This window comes from Carassius auratus, chromosome 20, assembly GCF_003368295.1.
Source record: "Carassius auratus strain Wakin chromosome 20, ASM336829v1, whole genome shotgun sequence".
Lineage (NCBI taxonomy): Eukaryota > Metazoa > Chordata > Actinopteri > Cypriniformes > Cyprinidae > Carassius > Carassius auratus.
In genome coordinates, this window is record NC_039262.1 from 6,635,496 (window position 1) to 6,656,587 (window position 21,092).

Genomic DNA, 21,092 nt, shown 5'->3' on the forward strand with positions numbered 1-21,092 from the left:
ATTGGAGGCGAAGCATTTGAGCCTGAAGGGATCGTGTTTTACAAAATGGAGTCATGTCCTGGGGAGACAGTTGATGATCAGTGAGATATGATGAGAAGAAAGAGGATGGACAGCCAACGTCATACGTTGTGCTTGTAAACGCGAAAAGTTTATATATATATAAAAAAATGCTTATTATAGTTAGTTAGTGATGGGTCGAGGCATAGAAAGGGTCAACCAATATTTAATAAACCGGATGAGAGGGCTAATAACTTATGATTTGTTTTTGTTTGTAGAAGAGCGCACTGGAGGGGTAACGTTAATGCTTTTAAATACATAACGTTTATCACTAAAACTGACGATGGTTCACAAATATACTCTTAACCGCCCATCTCTAACTTACATTTTTATTCAAAGGTATTTCTACATAAAACAGAATGTTTTATTTATTTATTTCAAAATACTTTATGTAAGTTACATGTAACAAAAAGATTTTTTTAGTTGATGCCAGAAGCTATTAAAAGTGGAATTTATATTTTATGTATAGACCACATCTAAATTTAGTGAACATTTTAATTTTGTAAACTTTGTGAAGGCAAAGTACAGTACAACTAGCATAAATTGTGTAAATGATTGATTTGATTGCAATTAGATTCAATGTTTAGTATTAATCCTTGTCTTAAATACAATTACAAGAATATAAAATGATGCACAATTTACAATAGTTTACAAAGAAGTTCAACATTTGTAGTTATTCACGAATCAAACTTGTTCATCACAAACCAGCTTTTCTTTGGGTAACGTTATATGCTGAAGAGTAGGCACTCAGCAGATGTAGTCTCAGTTTCCGTTTTTGCAAAGTTGCATTGCTGCATTTGACCTCAGCTGAACTGTAGCAATGCCTTTAACATGCTTAATCCTGGAGGTGTCAAGAACTGTGCACCTCGATGCTTGAACTGCTCATACTATTGTAGATTGTTGAAGAGAAGTATAGTGCTCAGTAGCTCTTTGTGTAATGCTCTTATTTAGCTTCAGTGTTGGTTCAGTCATGCCTTCTTCCTGTTTGCCACAGCTGAACCATACAGCAGCAAACAGAAAAGTAGCAGCATTTGCTACCGAGGAGTAATAATGTCATGTTGAATAAAGTGTAAATTAGTACATTCCAAAGTCAAGTGTACAATTTATACTACATTTGATTCAGGTTTAAGTAAAAAATCTAAATGCATTAATATAGTGTTTACAAGCACATCGAGATAATCATATGTGAATTGTGAAGTAATCAGTTTCACAAAAGTTATTTCCACATTTAAAATTCACAAATAAATGCAAACAGCAATGTATTGCAATTTTTTATTTAATTTGCTCAAACAAAACAATGTTAGCATGTAAGAAACTTCTAATTAACATGAAAACAGTATGGTACAACATGAATGATAAAATAGAAAGATAAGCAAACTGAAAATTGCATTACAAGGACATTCAGTTGAATCCAAGCATCAAATTCTGCTCATAATCGAGTCTCCATGTGCTTACAACTCCATCAACCTTTTGCTAAGATTGTTCAACTGATTTCCACAAGGACAAAGATCCGTTTTTCAGATTTCGCCAGCATACATGGTCTTAACCAGAACACAAACCACACTGTAATGCAACAGAAAAATGACACTGAGAAGAATGTGAATGCATGTTTGATTTTAAACGAAGATCGTAAAAGCATCCTTTGCAACTCACTGAAGCAAAATGCAAAACAAATGAATAAAGTTATGGCAGGCCCTAAATTAATACTCTCTATATATACGCTTTTAAATGTTTGACATATCAAATGCAACTTCCAAACAAGGCACAAACCATGAAGTTCACAAACAGGTTTATCCAGGAATGAATCAACCCTGATCAAAACATTTCACCTGCTTCACCTAAAGACCAATCAACAAGAATTATTTGTTGTCAAAACAAAGGTGGATCAGGAGATTGTGACGTTCTAGAGATTATAGTTTAGCTTTGGTGATAGTGCCAATCACAAAGTGACGGCCGTCTTGTCAGCAAGAGAATCATTTGAATTTCTACGGGTTTTTAAAGTGCAATCAATGCTGTAAACACTCTATACAAACTTTCGGATTCCTTGAGAGATTATTTCGAGTGATGGTTTTGAAATGAAAAGAAATGACAAAGGACTGACAAGTGAGCATGGCGGGGGGAAATGGATAACAGAGGAAAAATCTGATCGGAGAGAACGTCACAAATTCATGTTCTCGGTCATCTCCTCCAAATTCGCACAGCCTATATTCACACTTCATATGGCCTTAAAAAGCATACTTCCCAATATAGTTCCCCAATAAAACAGTGTTGGAAGTTAAAGCCCCTTTGAAAAGCACAGCCGAGTGCCTTCCAGTGTGTAGAAAGAGGTTTAATGATAAACGACCGAAAAATTAAAATCCCAAAACCATTCAAAAAGCGGTGATGTGCTGCTTGGCCCTCATTAGATACTCCAGACTTGTTTAGTTGATTGGTAAATAGCCCATGCAAAATAAATGATCTTTCGCATCCCAAAATAAAGTAAAATGATGCAAGATGTCAAACCCCTGCAAATTTATTATGGCTATAAAGAGGTGTCCGTTGCGAACTGCATTTTGAGAATACGTATGGAGAACGTCAGAGTGGACAAAGGAAAAAATGGAGAGAGAGAGAGAGAGAGAGAGAGACAAAAAAAAAAAAAAAAAATGCAACAATGCTACACTTATTGCTTATGAACAGAAAACTAAAGTATTTTTCGTGGCAACCATTTTTCCCTTACCAATCATAAGACGACATGCACTGAAATATGAAAAGAGCCTACGGTGAATAAAAAGTTCATAGTATTTCTGGTTAGCACTATCTACAGATACGGTCTGAGTTGACCTTGACGTCAACCTTAACTTCGATTGGCTGAGAGGATTTTGGTAGAGAGCTACAATGATGTACAGTAGAAAGGCATTGTCCTTCGTGATCTTTCCGAACACTTAGCGAACACACAAGACGAAGGTATACAGATACAGTAACAGTGGCTCATTAGAGACAGCCTGTTGAGCATTCACGTTCGAAAAGAAGAAGAATGAAAACCGGCCAAAAGAGCAAGTGAGCTACCTGATGTGGTCATGGCATACATTGACTGAATGACTTGCAGGTATAATGTTTATTTTGTTGTCATCATTTTAATGTACATATTCTGGTTAAAATAGTAGGAAGACAAGCTTTAGTGTCCTGCAGCAAGAGACCATACTCATTTGGTTGGCCAGATTCAAGGTTTTGCTCTATACAAGGCCAACTTCATTAACGTTATTTTCACCACCAACACCACTTTTTCAATTCATAAACAAAGCCTGGCCTTTGCTAAACGATGTGCCGTAGAATGAATGTCATCTGCTTGATTTACAATTTCACTCTTCTATGGTTAATACAGTATGTAATTCAGTAATAGTTTGTCTTTTTTCATCATTATCTTTCCACAGTAAGAGTCATCCATTGCATACTGACAGTCACTTCCTCAAGACTGTGTCCTGACCCCCTTCAAGACGGGGCTTTTGGTGTATGACGTCGCTTTGAGGTGTCTGGTTATCCTCTGGCTGTTACGCCTCCTGTGCCCCCACGCTCAAAACCAATGTCTGTCCCGGCATCATACTCAACATATCCTTCGAATTATCATGGTTATTGTGATCACCACTGGTTAAAACTGTAATTTTCCATTTTCATTGCTTTAGAGAAAGTGTCTTAAACTGAAGCTGACCTCTGAAGTGACAGATTGTGGTTAAAAAAATACAGGTGCATCTCATTCTCCTATGCAGAGTTTGACTTGCCCAACTCCTCCCTGATTGCTGAAAATACAAAAACGACAAAGGAATTTGATATAGTCCAGGTCAGACTGCAAGTTTAGTTCCATTTTACACTAACAGTCAAAGGTTTAGACACCTAATCATCCATTATTATCATTTCATATATTTTAGAAAAGAATCATAGTAAAGTCATTAAAACCAAAAAATAACAAAACGGTGATATGGCAATCATGTAGTGACCAAAGACGAATAAATCTTGTATTTTAAATTGTCAGAGATTAGCCACCCTTTGTATGCTGGACACTTTGTCATTACCCATTCCTATTAATTTATTTGTAATTAACAGTTTGCAAAGGCAATTTTGTTTAAAAAATTTAATTAAATTAAAAATTAAAACATGTACAGTATAAAATAAGTCATTTGTTATAATAATAATAATAATAATAATAATAATAATAATAATATTTATTATTATTATTATTATTATTATCATCATCTAGACCTTGTTAGGCTACTTTTCCTTCATCTATTTCAACTCTTATTTTTACGTTTACTAAAATTTTGTAAAGACATTTTTATTTGAATGAATGAATGAATGAATGAATGAATAACATTGCCATCATAATCAGCATAGGGTGGAAAATAGGAAATTAGGGAAATGTTTTTTTTTTTCCAAATATTATTATTATTTATTATAAAATAATATTATTAATTTATAAATAATAATATTAAATCAGCAGTTTAAACATAAGCCATTAGATCAAATAATTTTTTTATATCATAAGAACAAATTCAGTCAAATGTATCCAAACTCTTGACTGTTAGTGTCAAGTATTTTCATATTTCTAATGTAATAAAGCTAAATGTGCATCATATATAGTGGAAATACAACATAATGTGTTACCATCAATAAGTTCTTCTTTCAGCTTCGATAGTTCCTTCCTCATCTCCTCTAGAATGTCCTGAAAAGCAATACATTTGTAATCAGATTAGAATATTACTTATAATAATCTACAAATCAAAAGAAGTCAAGCAACTTATAAGTGCATGTCACAGAACTGTTTTCTTGTCAGTAATATTGCATATTAGATGATAATATATACAATAGAGAAGAAAAAATAGCCACCATGATACTGTGACAAGTTAAAAAATGCATAATAAAAAAAATATATATATCTCTCTCAAATGCACTTAGCCTTGGCCGTGTAAATGACAAGAGGACTAGATGAGTAGGTGTATGTTATAACCTCAACACTTACACTCATTACACATTAACATTCTCTGGGCAAAGCTAGAGTGAAGCAGACAGAGCTGAGCAGTAACTGTGTCCTCTGATAAGTAAGACTCCCTCTCATATGCCTTTCATATCTAACATGCTCATTCATACAGAAGGGAGGCATTGCCTATGTAGAGAGGACTATAATTGTACACACCCACAAAAGCATAACTGTACAGTCAACCAGTATTTCTCCCTTGTTTTTTAGGAAGTGCTGTAATACCAAACACGTTTTTCAAATGAGAAATTGTACCACTAGCTTTGGCAAGACTTACATGCTAACATATTGAGGAAGTGTACAGCCCCTCTATCAAACTCGTAAGGGCTAAAAGGTTACATGAGTTTCAGTTCTTCTTGAATTTCGAGAAGTACCTGTTTCAATCTGTCGTAGTCAAGAGCTTCTGTTGGCACCCCATTGGCACTTATGGATCCGGTAGGAGTTGGTGTAGACCTTGGTCTAAAGAGAAAATAAATGGTGTGATGCAAAGCAACTTTAGTCACCATAGTCGTCACTGTGCAGTCAAGATGCAAGGCAGAAGTTTAGTGACACACTTTAACAGTCATTTCAGATCTACAGGGTTGAATCACAATTGGTGATTCAAAGAATAAACAGCACTGACATGGGATAAATTCAAGAGGTGCAAGGTATTTCAGAAACTGCTGTACTGCAAAGGAAATAGACACATCCAGATATATACAGTATATGCATAACTGGGTGACATGAGAATTGTATTTCCTTGAGAGGAGCTGCAAATTCATCAAAACCAACACATTTGTAAAGTCAGCCTCAAATAGAAAACATTTCAAAGCACAGCAAACCAAAAAACACAGCTTGAGACACCATCCACACCTTAAAACACACAATGCAGCTGCCATATCACTCTCATGCTTGTCTGTAGCCGAATCAGATAGGATACTATTGCCAACACAATAATCACCACAGGGTGGAATAAGGGAAGTGAGGGAAATGACGCTTTAGCTATCCCATCGGGAAAGAAACGAATGCTGAACAGTGGGTTGCCTTGTTCAGAAAGGAAGTAGAAGTCAAGCAGATAAGAACATTATGACAGCTTACAAAAAAACAAATTATAGCGCAAAAGTTATGTATCAAAGCTTTCTGCATTCAGAGTGAGAGGATAACTTCCTTTCTTGGCAGGATAAACTAAATTAAATGCACATTTGTAGGGGAGGGGGGAGGTGGGTTATCTTTGGAGCCAGGTGGACGAATTGGCAAGAGTGGACAAATGCTCCAGCTTTCTGATACTGCATGACCTCTGACGACATCTAGTACTGCAGAACTGATCAGGACGCTCTAATAATCATTTAAAATATCTTGGACTTGATATTTAAAATCCATTAGTTTATTACTTTTCAAATGCCTTATGTATATATTTTGTTTTACTCTCATCCAAGACTTAAATCATGAAAATCCATAATGTTTTTATTACATTAAGAACTATGTTAATCTATACAAATTATAAAATAATTTTAAAATTTGTATCATTTATATATTTTTAACAATAACATTCAAAAGTTTTTTTTCATTTAAAAAATAATTCCTATGCTTAGCAAGGCTGCATTTATTTGATCAAAAATACAGTAAAAATATAGCAGAATTTTCACCAGCAATTATACCAGTGTTCAGTGTCACACAGAACTTCAGAAATCATTCAAACACATTCTTATTATTATGTAAAAGTCTGTACTGTCACTTAATTTTAAAGGCATCCTTTCTAAATGAAAGTTATATATATATATATATATATATATATGCCATTTCATGGTGATTATATTGTTGGCAACGGCAGATAAAGTGATTTTTTTTAGACAATCACTGCAGCAACCCTCATCCTATTTAGAGAGCACTCTCCGCAAACAAAGTCTAGAAAGAGTTCTCAAACTAGTCTCTTATACCTGTTTAAGGAATCATAGTACTTGTCAGTACCCATCTGATTTCTCCATGGTGCATCCCGTCTGTGAGAGTAAAGAGACTAACCAGGTCAGGTCAACAGCGTGGATCGGAACTATAGTAAACTTCTAAATACACTGATTCCAACTCAGATGAAAGGAGATTTATTTAGATTTCAGCGTAGACCTACTGAAAAGTGCTTTAACCATTTGTATAGCTGTATATGCAAATGCCTGAAAGAATTGCATATACCAAGCAAAAAAAGAAATGCTGAACGGCTCTGGTACACACTGATCTGATGAGAAGCAACAGCACTGTGCTTTAGTGATGTCAAGCACGGGACCCGACTGCCTGCATTCTGACATGCGATTGTGAAGGGCCCCCGGCCACAAGCATGTGATGCAAAGCAGTCGAAGCAACAATAATTCAAATTAGACCTGCTGAAGATTTAGATCCCAAAAGCTGGACATTTTCTTTAAAAGGCATTATAGTGCGGTGGAGGTATAATGCACACACTGATTCAGTCCATCAAAACAATGACATGCAAATTATTACCTTCCAATGACTGGTGATTTGCTACCATTCATGGTGTTTGTCCTCTCCCAAGGCTTTCTGGGCATATCTGTGTGTGGGGGGCAATGAATGTTACATTTTATGATATTTGCAATCTTATTTCACATAAAAGCTATGGTATTGGCTTTGAGGCCCAGACTGAACAAAATTAAATAAACAAAAAAAACACTTTAGTGGAATTTATTTAATAGGTATAAAGATGACGAACTCCACAGGCTCAACAGCAAGCTAATTTATTTAGATAACACTGATTGAACAGGAAAAGAGACATTTATTTAAATGAACATTTTCACCCCATTCACTTGAATAAACTAATGATACATATGGAGCATTATTATATGGTTAGCTGCATTTTATCATTTTTTTTAAGCACTCCCCACTTACCTGGTGTGCTACAGGCTGACACTTTTGGAGTTATGGTAGCCTCAATATCATCCTGATAGAAAAATAAAAAGGTAATCAATCTGAAAATCAGTCACATAAAGGGTATTTTCATATCAATAGGTTACATTAAGAGTAGTCTATATGAACAGATTTAAGAGACTGCATACAGCTGAAAGAAGCAGTATTAACTCACAGCTTTCTGCTCGGGCTCTGGTGATGATCCCTTCTCAGCAATTCTTCTCCTGTATCAAAACAATGGTACATTCTTAAATTTCATTAAATTACTGGATATGATATAACATTCTGATAATCTCAAAAACAGAACTTTTTATTAGTAAGTTAGAGCTATGGTCTGCTTCTATCACCGCAACCGTTCTGGCATTAGAGACAGATAAAGCACACAGTTCACCTCCTGGCCAGCAGGGCGCTCATCTCCTCCATCAGACCTCCTCCTCCGGGTAAAGGGCCATTTCCACGCGATGCCTCGGGCTTGGCACCACCAGAACTCACCGCTGATCCTGGAGCTGGAGCCAGGGGCTCATCACTCTACAGTAACACAAAGGATTTGGTCATGTTTAGCATTTTTGATGATGTTTAGAAAAAATAAAATGTTGTTTCAGTTTTAGTGTGAAGCGCATCAGTCAAAAATAAACTCTTCCATTAAGAAGCGGTATTTGCCCTCTGGAATTTGTTTACAAGGACATTTATCTAAACTTTTTGAGGGCAATTTTTACAAACACCTTATTAAATATATCTGAACTGGCTTACATTAAATACTTAAATTAAACCAATCACCACAAGAAATTGGGCAAGGCATGTTTATTTACATAGCACATTTCATACACAATGGTAATTCAAAGTACTTTACATAAAAGGAAGTAAAATAATCATAAAAAATAATCACAATAAAACAAGGAATTTAAAAACTTAATTTAAAATAAATGTAAAACAATTATTAGATATAAAAAAAAACTGTGCAATCAGTTAATACATATTCAATAAATGCACAGCTAAACAGATGAGTTTTGAGTCTGGATGTAAATGTGGCTAATGTTTTAGCACATCTGATCTCTTCTGGAAGCTGATTCCAACTACAGGCAGCATAATAACAAAAAGCGGACTTGGTGTTTCTAACTGACTCAATCCTAATGATCTGAGTGGTCTGTTAGGTTTATATTCAGTAACCATATCTGCAATATATTTAGGTCCTAGGCCATTGAGTGATTTGTAATCGTGTGTTGTGGATGAGACTTACTGGGAACTATACAGGCTAAACAAGAGAAGTGCAAGAATTGAGCCTTGTGGGACTCCGCATGTCATGGATGTCCACTCAATTAGAATACTAGGTTTTTACCAATACAGCATATTGCAATGGGAGCAGATCTAAATTACATGCCATGGTAACACTCTAAGGTGTCCTAGTTACATGTTACATCCACTTACTATTATAATAATAATAAATTATTCATAATTACACACAAGTTACCCTCATTCTAACCATATTGTAAGTAGATGTAGTTAATTAATATTACTCTGAATGATTACACTGTAATGATGACACCTTGAAATGAAGTGTAACCCACGCAATTAATTAGCTTTCACATTAATTGTGACAATCATAATAGATTAAGTGTAATTATGCAGGTCCATTTTTGCACCCTTATTTTGAATTTTGGAGGGAGATTTTTGCAGTTAATTTCCAACCCTTGTTCTGTGTTAAGAAGCTTCAGGTGAAATTAAATGCAAATGGGAGCTTTATGGTCCTTTAAAACTTACCCTTGGCACTTTCTTTAGCTTGGCTCCAGCAAGGGCAGCTGCGAACCCAGACAGGCCCTTGTTCTCCTCTGTGGTGGGGGAGGGGGTGAACAGACCCGAGGGCAAAGGTGGGGCCGGGGGTGGAGGTGGCACTGGCGGTGGTGCCTGGCCTGAGGGTAGAGGCGGTGGCCCGGGGGGAGGGGGAGGACCTGTTGGGGTAAGCGTTGGGGGCAGAGGTGGTGGGGGAGGAGGAGGGGGACCAGGGGGTGGTGGAGGTCCAGCAGTGGTGGGAGTCACAGTGGAGCCGGGAGGGAGAGGTGGTGGGGGTGGAGGGGTTGGTATCCCCTGTACTGAATCTGCAGTGTTGAATAAAAAAAGATCATGAAAGTTATAACATGTCTTTCACTTGCTGAGCGGAGCAGTTAAAACTGTGATATGTTCTGCATCCAGGACTCTTTTGAATTATGAAATTGATCACCACACTCAGAATGAGCTAAATGGATGTCAATACAATACAGTATAATATAATACATTAGAGTTAAAAATGTGTGGTTTCTATCATAAATTTATCTTCTCTCATCTTTGTCCACTTTAATGGATGCTTGCTGAACAAAAAAATAATAATTTTATGACCCCAAACCTTTGAACAGCAGTGTAATATCAATCCATCAATGATAATAATAATTAAAATAAATAACACAAACAACGACATGCAAAGCTAATTCGTAATAGTGAACGAAGACAGATGAAATTAAAACATGATGTGAACAGACTGAACACTTGCCAAAAGCTGATGATCATTATACAAACTTCCACAAGAGACTGATGAGTTATCATAATAAGAAACAAATGTGTACATCAATCTAACAAAATGCAGATATGTAATTGGGATAACTGTCTCAAACCATTTAAGCTGATATTGCACCACTTTGTATTATGAGATAAAAATCTTCACAATTTAGGAACATATCAGCTGGATATAAACAGCTGAAGTTTTTCAAGTCTATATGACATGCATGCCTGTCAAACACACAAGTTAATCATATTAGTGTGTAGAATTTAGCTCAGTGTCAAGCTGCATCATGCATATGAGGTGTTAAGGCTCATTCTGAGGACTAATGAAATGATATGAATAATTCAGAGAAAGGGTTGATCTTATTTCTTCATTGCTGTTGACCTGACTTCATATTAAAAGCCCTGCTTACAGTATGCACTATGCAACATACAACCTAGTCGAGGACAAACGTAATCAAATTCATTGTCATTTTGCTTCTTTTTAAAATAAGGATGTGGTATGAGACAAATGTGTGAATGTCAAGAAAAACCAAAAAGGATGCCGGGCGGCCAGTTATAGATCATGTAAAGCTCACTGCTTAATTACAGCTCACTTGTACATGTTAACATCTAGAACGTCTTTACCAAAAACCAAGAATCAGAATGAGATGAGATCAGAAAAACACTGATGAGAACTAAAGCGATGATATCGCAGCTTTGCGATCTGAGAGACTCGAATCAAAGTATCACGAGAGAGAGTGGAGATGTGTTTTCATGCCATGCAATTTCATCAAATTACTTGCCACACAAATGAGCATCCATCAAACAGACGAACCAGTACAACCCAACAGACAAGACAAAAAAACAGCAAAACATTCCTAAGGACTTTCATATCGAGCCAAAAAGCAATCGCCAATTGCAGCCCAAAAAAAACTAAACAACAAAACAAGCAACCCAGCTCAACATGGCAGGCCCCCTCCTTGAACCCCGAGTAGTGGGTTAGTGGAGGCTGAGCGACACAGAAGAGGCCTTACCCGGCTGGCTGGGGAAGTCAGCAGGCTGAGTGGGCAGCTCTGGAGCAGAGGAGCAGGAGTCTCCCAAACCAGAGTTTACAGAGTGCTCAGCAGAGGCGGGGAAGGCTGTGGAAGGAGAAGGGAGAACAGCAGGCTGGGGTGAGGGACAAGACACAAGGGGAGCGATGGGCAAGGTGGGCGAGGGGGAATATAGGGGCGGCGGAGGGGGTGGCGTCGGGGGCAAAGAGAACGGCTGACCCGAGACAGGTGATGAAACATGGAAGTGAAGAGAAGTGGGTGGCCCGTTGGGCGCAGAGATGGGTGAGGGGGGTTTCTGGGAGAGCGGACTAGGGGCCGGGATCGCAATCATCGGGCGAGGACCTGTGGCCTTGCCTGGAGGGCTGCTGATCATGACCGGAGGTGAGGGCGGTAGGGGTGTGAAGTTGTTAGCTGTCCAGACTACGGATTTTGAGGCCGGAGCTAAAGGAGGAGCTGGGGCATGGGGCGGTGGCGTTGGCGGTGCGTGTTGTCTGCGAGGTACAGTGGCGTAATGAGGCAAGACCGGGTGGAAGGCGGAGCCAAGCGACGTGGCGAATCGGGAGGCAGAGTGGCGCAGGGGCGGGGTTGGAGGAGCGGCTGTGGAGGGCGATGGCGTTGGGGGTGGGTAGCTGGGGGTGGAAGGAGACACAGGTGAGGAGGAGGTGGTCTTGTTGTATTCTGGAGGTGGAGGAGTATAGAGGGAGCTTTCAAATGCTGCACACAACCGGAGGACAGGACAGGATGGGACGGGACGAGAGACAGGAAGCGGCAACCGTGCAAAGGGAAAGAACACAAGACAAAGAGAGAAAGGGGGAAGGAGACAGAAGAGAGAAAGGGGGCAAATGAAGCAAGAAAACCAGCAGAGACCTACAAGTCCATCATATGTACTTATTTCTGTCTATGAACAGGGAACACACTGGATTAGTACAATCGGTTAGCTGTTGACAACATCATCAACCAGAAAAGATGGATCAATTTCAACACATGTGGACTTGCACAAACATCTAGTTTAGCATGTAGTACTTTCAGGAGAGAGCACCGAAGGGTTACTGTAAATCCTGGATGCACATCACATTAGGTTAGTGTCTTAGCATCATCACACACCTGCTACAGGCTATTCATCCACTCTCGTCATGCCAAGAAATTGCTAATGAAAACTTGCACTTTTTTGCACTTTCTCCAGTATAAGATATGACTGAGACACTGAATTTAACCCAGGTAACCAGTAACCATTTTATACAGTGTATGTAACAGGGGCCCTGACTCAACACAATACATTTTCAAAATATTTAAGGGTGTTTATGAAATGCATGTAAATGTGTGTTTTGGTTTATGGTGAGACTCCACTGTAAGAGTCACTGCCTGCCATATGTTGGCCAAATCTTTCTGCTCTAGTGATTCTCATAAGCAGCCTGCAGACCCAGCTGCCCTCCTGCTGCGTGACGCTCATCACGCCCCCCTGAGCACTCTTCAAAATACATGTCGACACACAGGCAAACACAAATTATCATGCCCTACATTCAGGTCATCTCCTCATTAACACTTTTCTATTATTCACGCTGGCTTCATGACTTAAGTACCACTGTTTTCTGTTTATTCCTCGTTTTAAATTATAATGTAACCTATCTGTAGTACCTTGCTTTCTTCCATTTCATTTTCCTCCTCCGCCTTTCCACACTATTAGCTTTGACAAGCAGAGCACATGACCCATATTACCCATTATGTAGCGCAGTATGTTCACCAAAGTGACTTAACGAAATTCTTCCACTCCTAAAGCACAGGCGGTCACATGGCAAGACCTATCGGCTGTGCTCCAGAGAGACTAATCCAAATGTATTAAATCAACTTGTGACTAAGATCCTCACATATTGTTTTTAATACAGTACTAATGAGTTATACTACTCTAAAATACTACCGAAAGAGTGAAAGGATAGCTGATCGTTTTGCTATAAATATACATTAATGCCAAAACCAAGAGAAGAAGAGCTCCAACTAATGATACAGATTGTGTTATACCTATTTGCCTAAATCTCAGGGTATTTTTGTTTTGATAATTCTCAGCCAAAAGCAAAATTCTCCAAGACATGACTCAGAAAAGTCACTGAGCCAAGACAAGATCCACTAAAAATACAACTGCCATGCAGACGTCTTTCCAGACAGAGAACTCAATCCGGTCTCAATTCAACACTCAGAATAAAACATTCAGTGAGAAATGCATCAGCTGCAGTCTAGCTGTACAATGATTTGCCAAAGCACAATGTACTTTAAAAAAATGTTTCTTTTTTAGAATTTTTCTTATTTTTTCTTTTTACTAACATCTCCCACAATTCCTTTGTCCCTTTACAATATCCCTTGTATAATAGATATCCAATGGAATAAAAGAGAGCAAAGTTTTTTTTCCAGTGTTGTAATCAGACACACCACTACGTTTCAACAATTTTAACGAACTTTGGATATTTTAACATCTCATATTCAACAACGACACTGTAGCATTATGTCAGAAATTTGTGATCAGGAAACATTATTCTTGCCTTCCTTGAGAGCATTTGGATGCATGTAAAAAATAAATTAATAAAATAATCTAATATATAAATCTTCAATGCGAGTGAATAAAGCTTCCGTTTTCTGTAAAATTATGTCTCCTTCCCAAATCTTGCCAATATATTCATGTGTAACAGGAGCAATTTACATTCAACATTCCTGAGCAATCGATGCTGCATTTAAAGGGTTTCTGGCATCTCTGCTGTGGAACAAAGTATTACATCACTACCAAATAACACAGATTATTTGATAACATGATCACACATGAACCAAGCTAAACTGCTCAAATGTTTAACACTTGAAATGACAATTGTGTCTATCAAAGCCTGAGGCCTGACCTCCCACACATCATCTGTGGAATAAACATCACCTCCCCATCTTCAGAAGAAAAATGTCTATTTTTGGCACATGATTCTGAGCAATGTCTGCAATCTCCATTTATGAAAATTTATCTTGTTTGGTTTCTTAACGAAGGTTCCTAGTCTTATTGTGAACAATGTCTTATTCTAAGCAAAAAAAAAAAAAAAAAATCTAACTTTCCTTTAATTTTCTACTAACTTGCATCCAATCTAACCCTGATGGCTGACAAAAAAATAAAAATAAAAAACTCAAATTACAAAAGTGAAACAGGTTACAGCAACATGTGTGTTGACAGCTGCTGAAGATCCATAGCCTTTTTCGCCTGTCACCTAAATTCTTGAGTTTTGTCAGGTTACCCATAATCCTAGTGGGCTGTACACAGGATAGCATGAGGGAAACGTGGTCAGTGTTCAGCTCTCCCCGAGTTTTGTCATCTTTCAAGCTGTTGATTCAGACTCTTCCAACATACTGACAGATGGACACGTCAGGAGAAGATCACATATTGATATATTAAAACGCAAGGAGGTGCTGACCCTTCCTTCATATAAACAACAGCTTTACACAGATCTACAGGCCGAAAAATATATTTTAAAGCAAGAACAACAAAAGGAAATGTCTGAACCAGAGATTCACAGCAGCAGATATCAGTGGATTTGATTAATTTAAATTTTAAATTTTTTTAAATCACATTTTTATTTGTGATATCCAATATAAGCGACTTTTGGTCAATTGTTTCTGCCAATTTTTAGATGTTAAATTATGTCTCAGTTCATTGTTTTAAAGGGACAACTATATTCGCTCTGGTGCCTACATTCACAACCCTGATTTAACATTGACAAGAACAGCACAGAGTTATTTTTAGACAAAATAGTACAGATTTTTTTATCTTTTGTTTACCGGTTATCAGCCATGGCAAGGAAATCAGCAAAAATTAAAATATTGGTTCATCCCTGGTCAGAACACATTAAGGATTAATGCATGCTAAGCATAGTGTACAACAGAAGAAAAGCCACTTGTACTGTTAGTTTGTGTTAAAATCTCATTCATTGTCCGACTCCAGCCCATCTCGTCTACATCTTATCTGTCAGTCCTATCTATGAAAAGACGTTGGAGAAAATGAAGATGCTCACCGGCGTTGGAGATGCGTCTCCCTCTCTCCCAGTCCATCTGCTCTCTGTCCAGCTGCTCTTGATGCTCCCTTTCTTGCTTCTCTCTCTCGGCACGCTCTCTCTCCATCAGTTCCCGCTCGGCGCGCTCCCGTTCCTGGCGTTCTCGCTCCAGCTGCTCTTGCTCTTGACGCTCACGCTCCAGGCGCTCCAGATGTTCCTGCTCGGCACGCTCCCTTTCCAGTCGCTCCCTCTCCAGTCGCTCTCGTTCCTGACGCTCCCGCTCCTGACGTTCCCTTTCAGCGCGCTCCCGTTCCAGCATCTCTCGTTCCTGGCGTTCTCGTTCTAGCCTCTCTCGCTCCAGTCGTTCCCTCTCTTGCTCCTTCTGACGCTGGAGCTCTTGCATCTGCCTGAGGACACATGAGAGCAGCAGGTAATGCCCAAGTGCACAGTGAAGCTACAACTTTTTATTTATCAGGTTAGATTAAAAACAAGTTTGCCACACCACCTTAGTATCAGATTCTGATTTGGTTTCAGTGGTTTTGGTACAATGTATTGTACTATTCAAAAGTTTGGATCAGTAAGTTTGCTTTGCACATGAAGAAACATATACATACACACACACACAATTAATATTAATTCATTCCTCCAACGTTAAATAGTAATGACTTTATGAATTTCTTCACTGATAAAATAGATAACATTAGAACTACAATAGCGAATGTAGATTCTACAACATCTAACACTTCAGTTTCATCCATCGCACCCAAAGATAAACTGCAGTGCTTTACAACCATAGAACAGGAAGAGCTAAATAAACTTGTCACTGTATCTAAACCAACAACATGTTTATTAGACCCTGTACCCTCTAAATTACTGAAAGAGCTGTTACCTGTAGCCGAAGAACCGCTTCTCAATATCATAAACTCGTCGTCAGGTTTTAGGCCCCACCATAGCACAGAAACTGCACTTGTTAAAATTACAAATGACCTGCATCTCATTTCTAGTCTTACTTGATCTTAGTGCTGCGTTCGACACCATAGATCATGACATACTCATAGATCGATTACAAAACTATACAGGTATTCAAGGGCAGGCTCTAAGATGGTTTAGATCCTATCTGTCCAATCGCTACCATTTTGTTTACTTAAATGGGGAGTCATCTCATTTATCATCAGTAAAATATGGAGTGCCACAAGGATCCGTCCTAGGTCCCCTTCTATTTTCAATATATATGTTGCCCCTTGGTAATATTATTAGAAAATACGGAATTAGCTTCCACTGTTATGCTGATGATACTCAGCTATATATCTCAACGAGACCAGATGAAACTTCCCAATTATCTAAGCTAACAGAGTGTTTAAAAATCTAAAAGATTGGATGACACACAATTTTCTCCAATTAAATTCGGATAAGACAGAGATACTAATTATTGGACCAAAAAACACTACACAGAATCTTGTAGATTACAATCTGCAACTAGACGGATGTACTGTTACTTCCTCTACAGTCAGAAATCTGGGTGTTATATTAGACAGCAATTTGTCTTTTGAAAATCATATTTCCAATGTTACAAAAACTGCATTCTTCCATCTTAGAAACATTGCCAAGCTACGAAACATGTTATCTGTTTCTGATGCAGAAAAGCTAGTTCATGCATTCATGACCTCTAGACTGGACTATTGTAATGCACTTCTAGGTGGTTGTCCTGCTTCGTCAATAAACAAGCTACAGGTAGTCCAAAATGCAGCAGCTAGAGTCCTTACGAGGTCAAGAAAATATGATCATATTACCCCAATTTTACAGTCTCTGCACTGGCTACCTATTAAGTTCCGTATCAGTTACAAATTATCATTACTTACCTATAAGACCCTAAATGGTTTAGCTCCAGCGTACCTAACTAGCCTTCTACCACGCTACAACCCATCACGCACCCTAAGGTCACAAAACGCTGGACTTTTGGTCGTTCCTAGGATAGCAAAGTCCACTAAAGGAGGTAGAGCTTTCTCACATTTGGCTCCCAAACTCTGGAATAGCCTTCCTGATAATGTTCGGGGTTCAGACACACTCTCTCTGTTTAAATCTAGATTAAAAACACATCTCTTTCGCCAAGCATTCGAATAATGTATCTTTTTAATTGTGAGTGTAGTTGCATCTGATCAAAGGTGCATTTTTATTCATTAGCTTGGGTTAAACTAATTTTACTTTGTTGGATCAGCAGCTATGCTAATGATGTCTGTATTTTGTTTCTATGTTTCGCCACGGGATTTACATCCCGTGGTAACTAGGATTTAAACAAGCTCCAGTCTGGTTCCAGAACACCTGAGAAGAGATGATGCTGACCCTCAGAGGACCTCAGATGATGCTAACCCTGAATCAACAAACAGAACTAACAATTATTGCTAAATGTGTGACTGAATCATATAATACCTTAATTAATAATATTGATAGTTCATCGTCTAGCTGACTACGTCTTGTATTATTATTTTTTCTAAAATCCTGTCAAATGTGCACAAACTACTAGCTACTACTAAATATTGTAGAAACATAATTTTCTGTAAAGTTGCTTTGTAACGATTTATTTTGTAAAAAGCGCTATACAAATAAACTTGAATTGAATTGAATATTAATTCATTTTCAACTGATGGCCTATGAAAAGCGTCTAATTAGACAATTCCAGTGTGTTGATAGGTGTCACACAAGAAACATTTCATGATGGGTAAAAGCATAGAGCTTTCTCAAGACCTTTGCAACCTTATTGTTGCAAAACATGCTGATGGCATTGGTTACAGAAGAGTTGTCCAAGAGCCAAGGATCACTTGGGGAGAGCTTCAGAAAGACCTGGAAACAGCATGTACAATTGTTTCAAAGAAAATAATAAGTACAATAAGTAATGCACTCAACCGCCTGTATGCACACTTCCCACACAAGGCTCTATTGCTAAAGAAAAAGCATGCTGAAACTTGTTTAAAGTTTGCTGCACAACATGAAACACAAGGAGAATATAGTCTGGACAGATGGGACAAAAATAATACACACCAAATTTGGAGGTCAAATGTGACATCACCTCAAAATGTGATTGGGTGCGGCACTGGCAAAATTCATATAACTGAAGGAAGGATGAATGAAAAAAAATAAAAATGTACAGAGACATTTTTGATCTGCTGCCATCTACCAGGATGATAAAGATCACAAGGTGGACATTCCAGCGAGACAATGATCCCAAAAACGCAGCAAAGGAGACTCCCATTTGGTTTGAGAGAAGAAAGAAAGAAAAAGTTGCTAAAATGGCAAAGCCTATCACCTAACTTGGATCCAATAATAAATCTATGGAAAGAACTAAAGATTACAGTTCACAGAAGAGGTACATGGAAACTTAAAGTACATGGATTTGAAGACTACTTGTGTCAAAGAATGTCCCAAAATCACACCTGAGCAATGCATGCGACCCCGAGTCATTCAATTTTATTGCACAAAACTTAATTTCTGAACTTATTTGTATTGTTTTCTTTGTATGCATGGGTTACTTGGGTTGCTACCAACATCTGGTGAAAATTTCATGTCAACAGCACCTTTAAACATATATTTACTGAGAAAAAGGTGATTCGTTCAGTACTTTTAACTGCTGTGTGTGTGTGTCATATATATTTATATATATATATATATATATATATATATATATAGTCATTTGAGCTATATTTAAAATTAATTTTATGCTACCACTGTTATATCACCAATGGTTGTAAAATTACAAGCAGTGCAGTACATTATATCATACACTAGATGGTAGCACACTCAAATGGGTAACAAGAGATGTGAGAAGAGCCAACTTCGCATCCAGACCAGCTCGCCTGCAGATGTTCTGCTAAGTAAGGGTTTATGAAAGATTTGCTTGTCAGTCCTCTTGTGCTTAATCAGCATCCAGCACAACCACATGCCCAGAATTCCAGTGTGTAATTACATTAGAGAGCCAGAGACATTTAGACTGTGGACAGCGGGGACAGTAAACGAAGAAAAATGGGCTGTTTGCAGCTCTGGCGCTGAAGCAGGACAGATGGACCTAACTCGAAGAAAAGGGGCTGAACAAATTGGAGAGCATTCATGAATGAAAGCAAATGAAATGCAAAGAGCATAACAATATGAAGAGTCATCATGTAAGGTTCATCTTCCAGGCTGTCCTTAACATGCCTTTTTTGTAACATTTGACTTTAAAGAAACATTTAAAAAAAAGTCATAACTTAAAATCATGTTTCAAACATGCAATAACAACAAAAGTTAATAAAAAATTAAATTAAAAAAATTACTGCCGTCAAACGATTAATCAATTAATTGCAACCAAAATACAAGTTTAATGTCATGTGTGTCAACTGTGTGTATTTATTATGTATATATAAATATATACACGTACAGTATACCTGTGTATTTTGAAAATATTTATATGTATTAACATGTATACATTTATATAATTTATATTATATATAAATAAATTTAATATACAAGTAAAACAGTTTTCTTAAATATATACATGCGTGTGTGTATTAATATATACATAATATACACAGGACACATATGCAAACAAAAACTTTAATTTTGGATGGGATTAATTGCGATTAATCGTTTCACCGCACTAAGATAAATATATATGTTTTTTATATAAATAAATATATACATTTTAATATTAACTTGGGATGTATATTTATACATTTTAAATATATTTCTATAATTATTTTTGGGCAACTATTGGGAAAAGCTATGGAAATGTGTGTAAATGATACATTTTAGGATTCAAACTATTCTTTTAAAGACCCCCACTTTAACTTTTTGTTGATTTGTATAACTGATGAATAGTTTAAACTGTGTCCCACTGTGTTTGTGAACCGAGACAGCTGTCATGGGAAACTGGATAGATGATAAATAAGACATCAGGGTCTCGTCATCAGGGTTTACATTAAAACAGGTGATTCGCTCTTTCCATCTGACAAATAATCTCCCACACGTCTTTTTGTATGAATGGGAGTACATAATGTCATTTCCTTGCCAGACACACCTTCCACTCAGCATGACAGTCATCATCATGACAAATTCTAGCTTAAATGCAGTAACATCATGCCTCCACATGTTTCCAAAGAAGAGAACAAGATAGGAAACCACACCTCAATCTAAGACCCCTTCAGAAGAGCAAATTTAGGCCTAAGGCTCCAACGGATGCAGCCACACCTGAAGCGATATACAGTCACTCCTGCTGTCTCATCAGTCCTGTCATTGAAATTGACTTCAAATCTCAGACCAAAGCCAGGGCCATTCACATTTATATCAAAATACCAAATGTATCAAAATGTTTTTACCTTTCAGTTACAGGATTAGTTCACTTTCAGAATAAACATTTCCTGATCATTTACTCACCACTCATGTCATCCAAGATGATCATGTCTGTCTGCAGTCAAAAAGAAACGGAGGAAGATTTCTCTCAATATAGTGGGACCCAACAGGTTGATTTCACACATTACATAGTCACTTTGGAAAGTTACGTTTACTTCTTTGTGTACTAAAAATTTCTAAATGGTAGGGTAGGGC

At 37.6% G+C, this 21,092-nt stretch overlaps 1 protein-coding gene across 9 annotated transcripts in view; it reads right to left on the reverse strand.

The window, feature by feature from the left end:
* Positions 1-1,315: 1,315 nt before the first annotated feature.
* Positions 1,316-21,092, reverse strand: part of enah (ENAH actin regulator) — a 110,911-nt gene continuing 91,134 nt past the window's right edge. For 4 of the 9 annotated variants that reach the window (XM_026290692.1, XM_026290691.1, XM_026290690.1 and 1 more), the window contains 11 exons: positions 15,543-15,928; positions 11,494-12,225; positions 9,707-10,041; positions 8,340-8,476; positions 8,124-8,172; positions 7,931-7,982; positions 7,529-7,595; positions 6,979-7,038; positions 5,437-5,521; positions 4,693-4,750; positions 1,316-3,830 (listed from right to left, as the gene is read on the reverse strand). In XM_026290692.1, coding sequence (XP_026146477.1) covers positions 3,793-3,830; positions 4,693-4,750; positions 5,437-5,521; positions 6,979-7,038; positions 7,529-7,595; positions 7,931-7,982; positions 8,124-8,172; positions 8,340-8,476; positions 9,707-10,041; positions 11,494-12,225; positions 15,543-15,928 — 1,999 coding nt within the window. In that variant the 3' untranslated portion in view covers positions 1,316-3,792. The remainder of the gene's footprint in view (positions 3,831-4,692; positions 4,751-5,436; positions 5,522-6,978; positions 7,039-7,528; positions 7,596-7,930; positions 7,983-8,123; positions 8,173-8,339; positions 8,477-9,706; positions 10,042-11,493; positions 12,226-15,542; positions 15,929-21,092) is intronic. The other 5 variants (XM_026290695.1, XM_026290693.1, XM_026290697.1 and 2 more) reach the window with 5 other exon arrangements.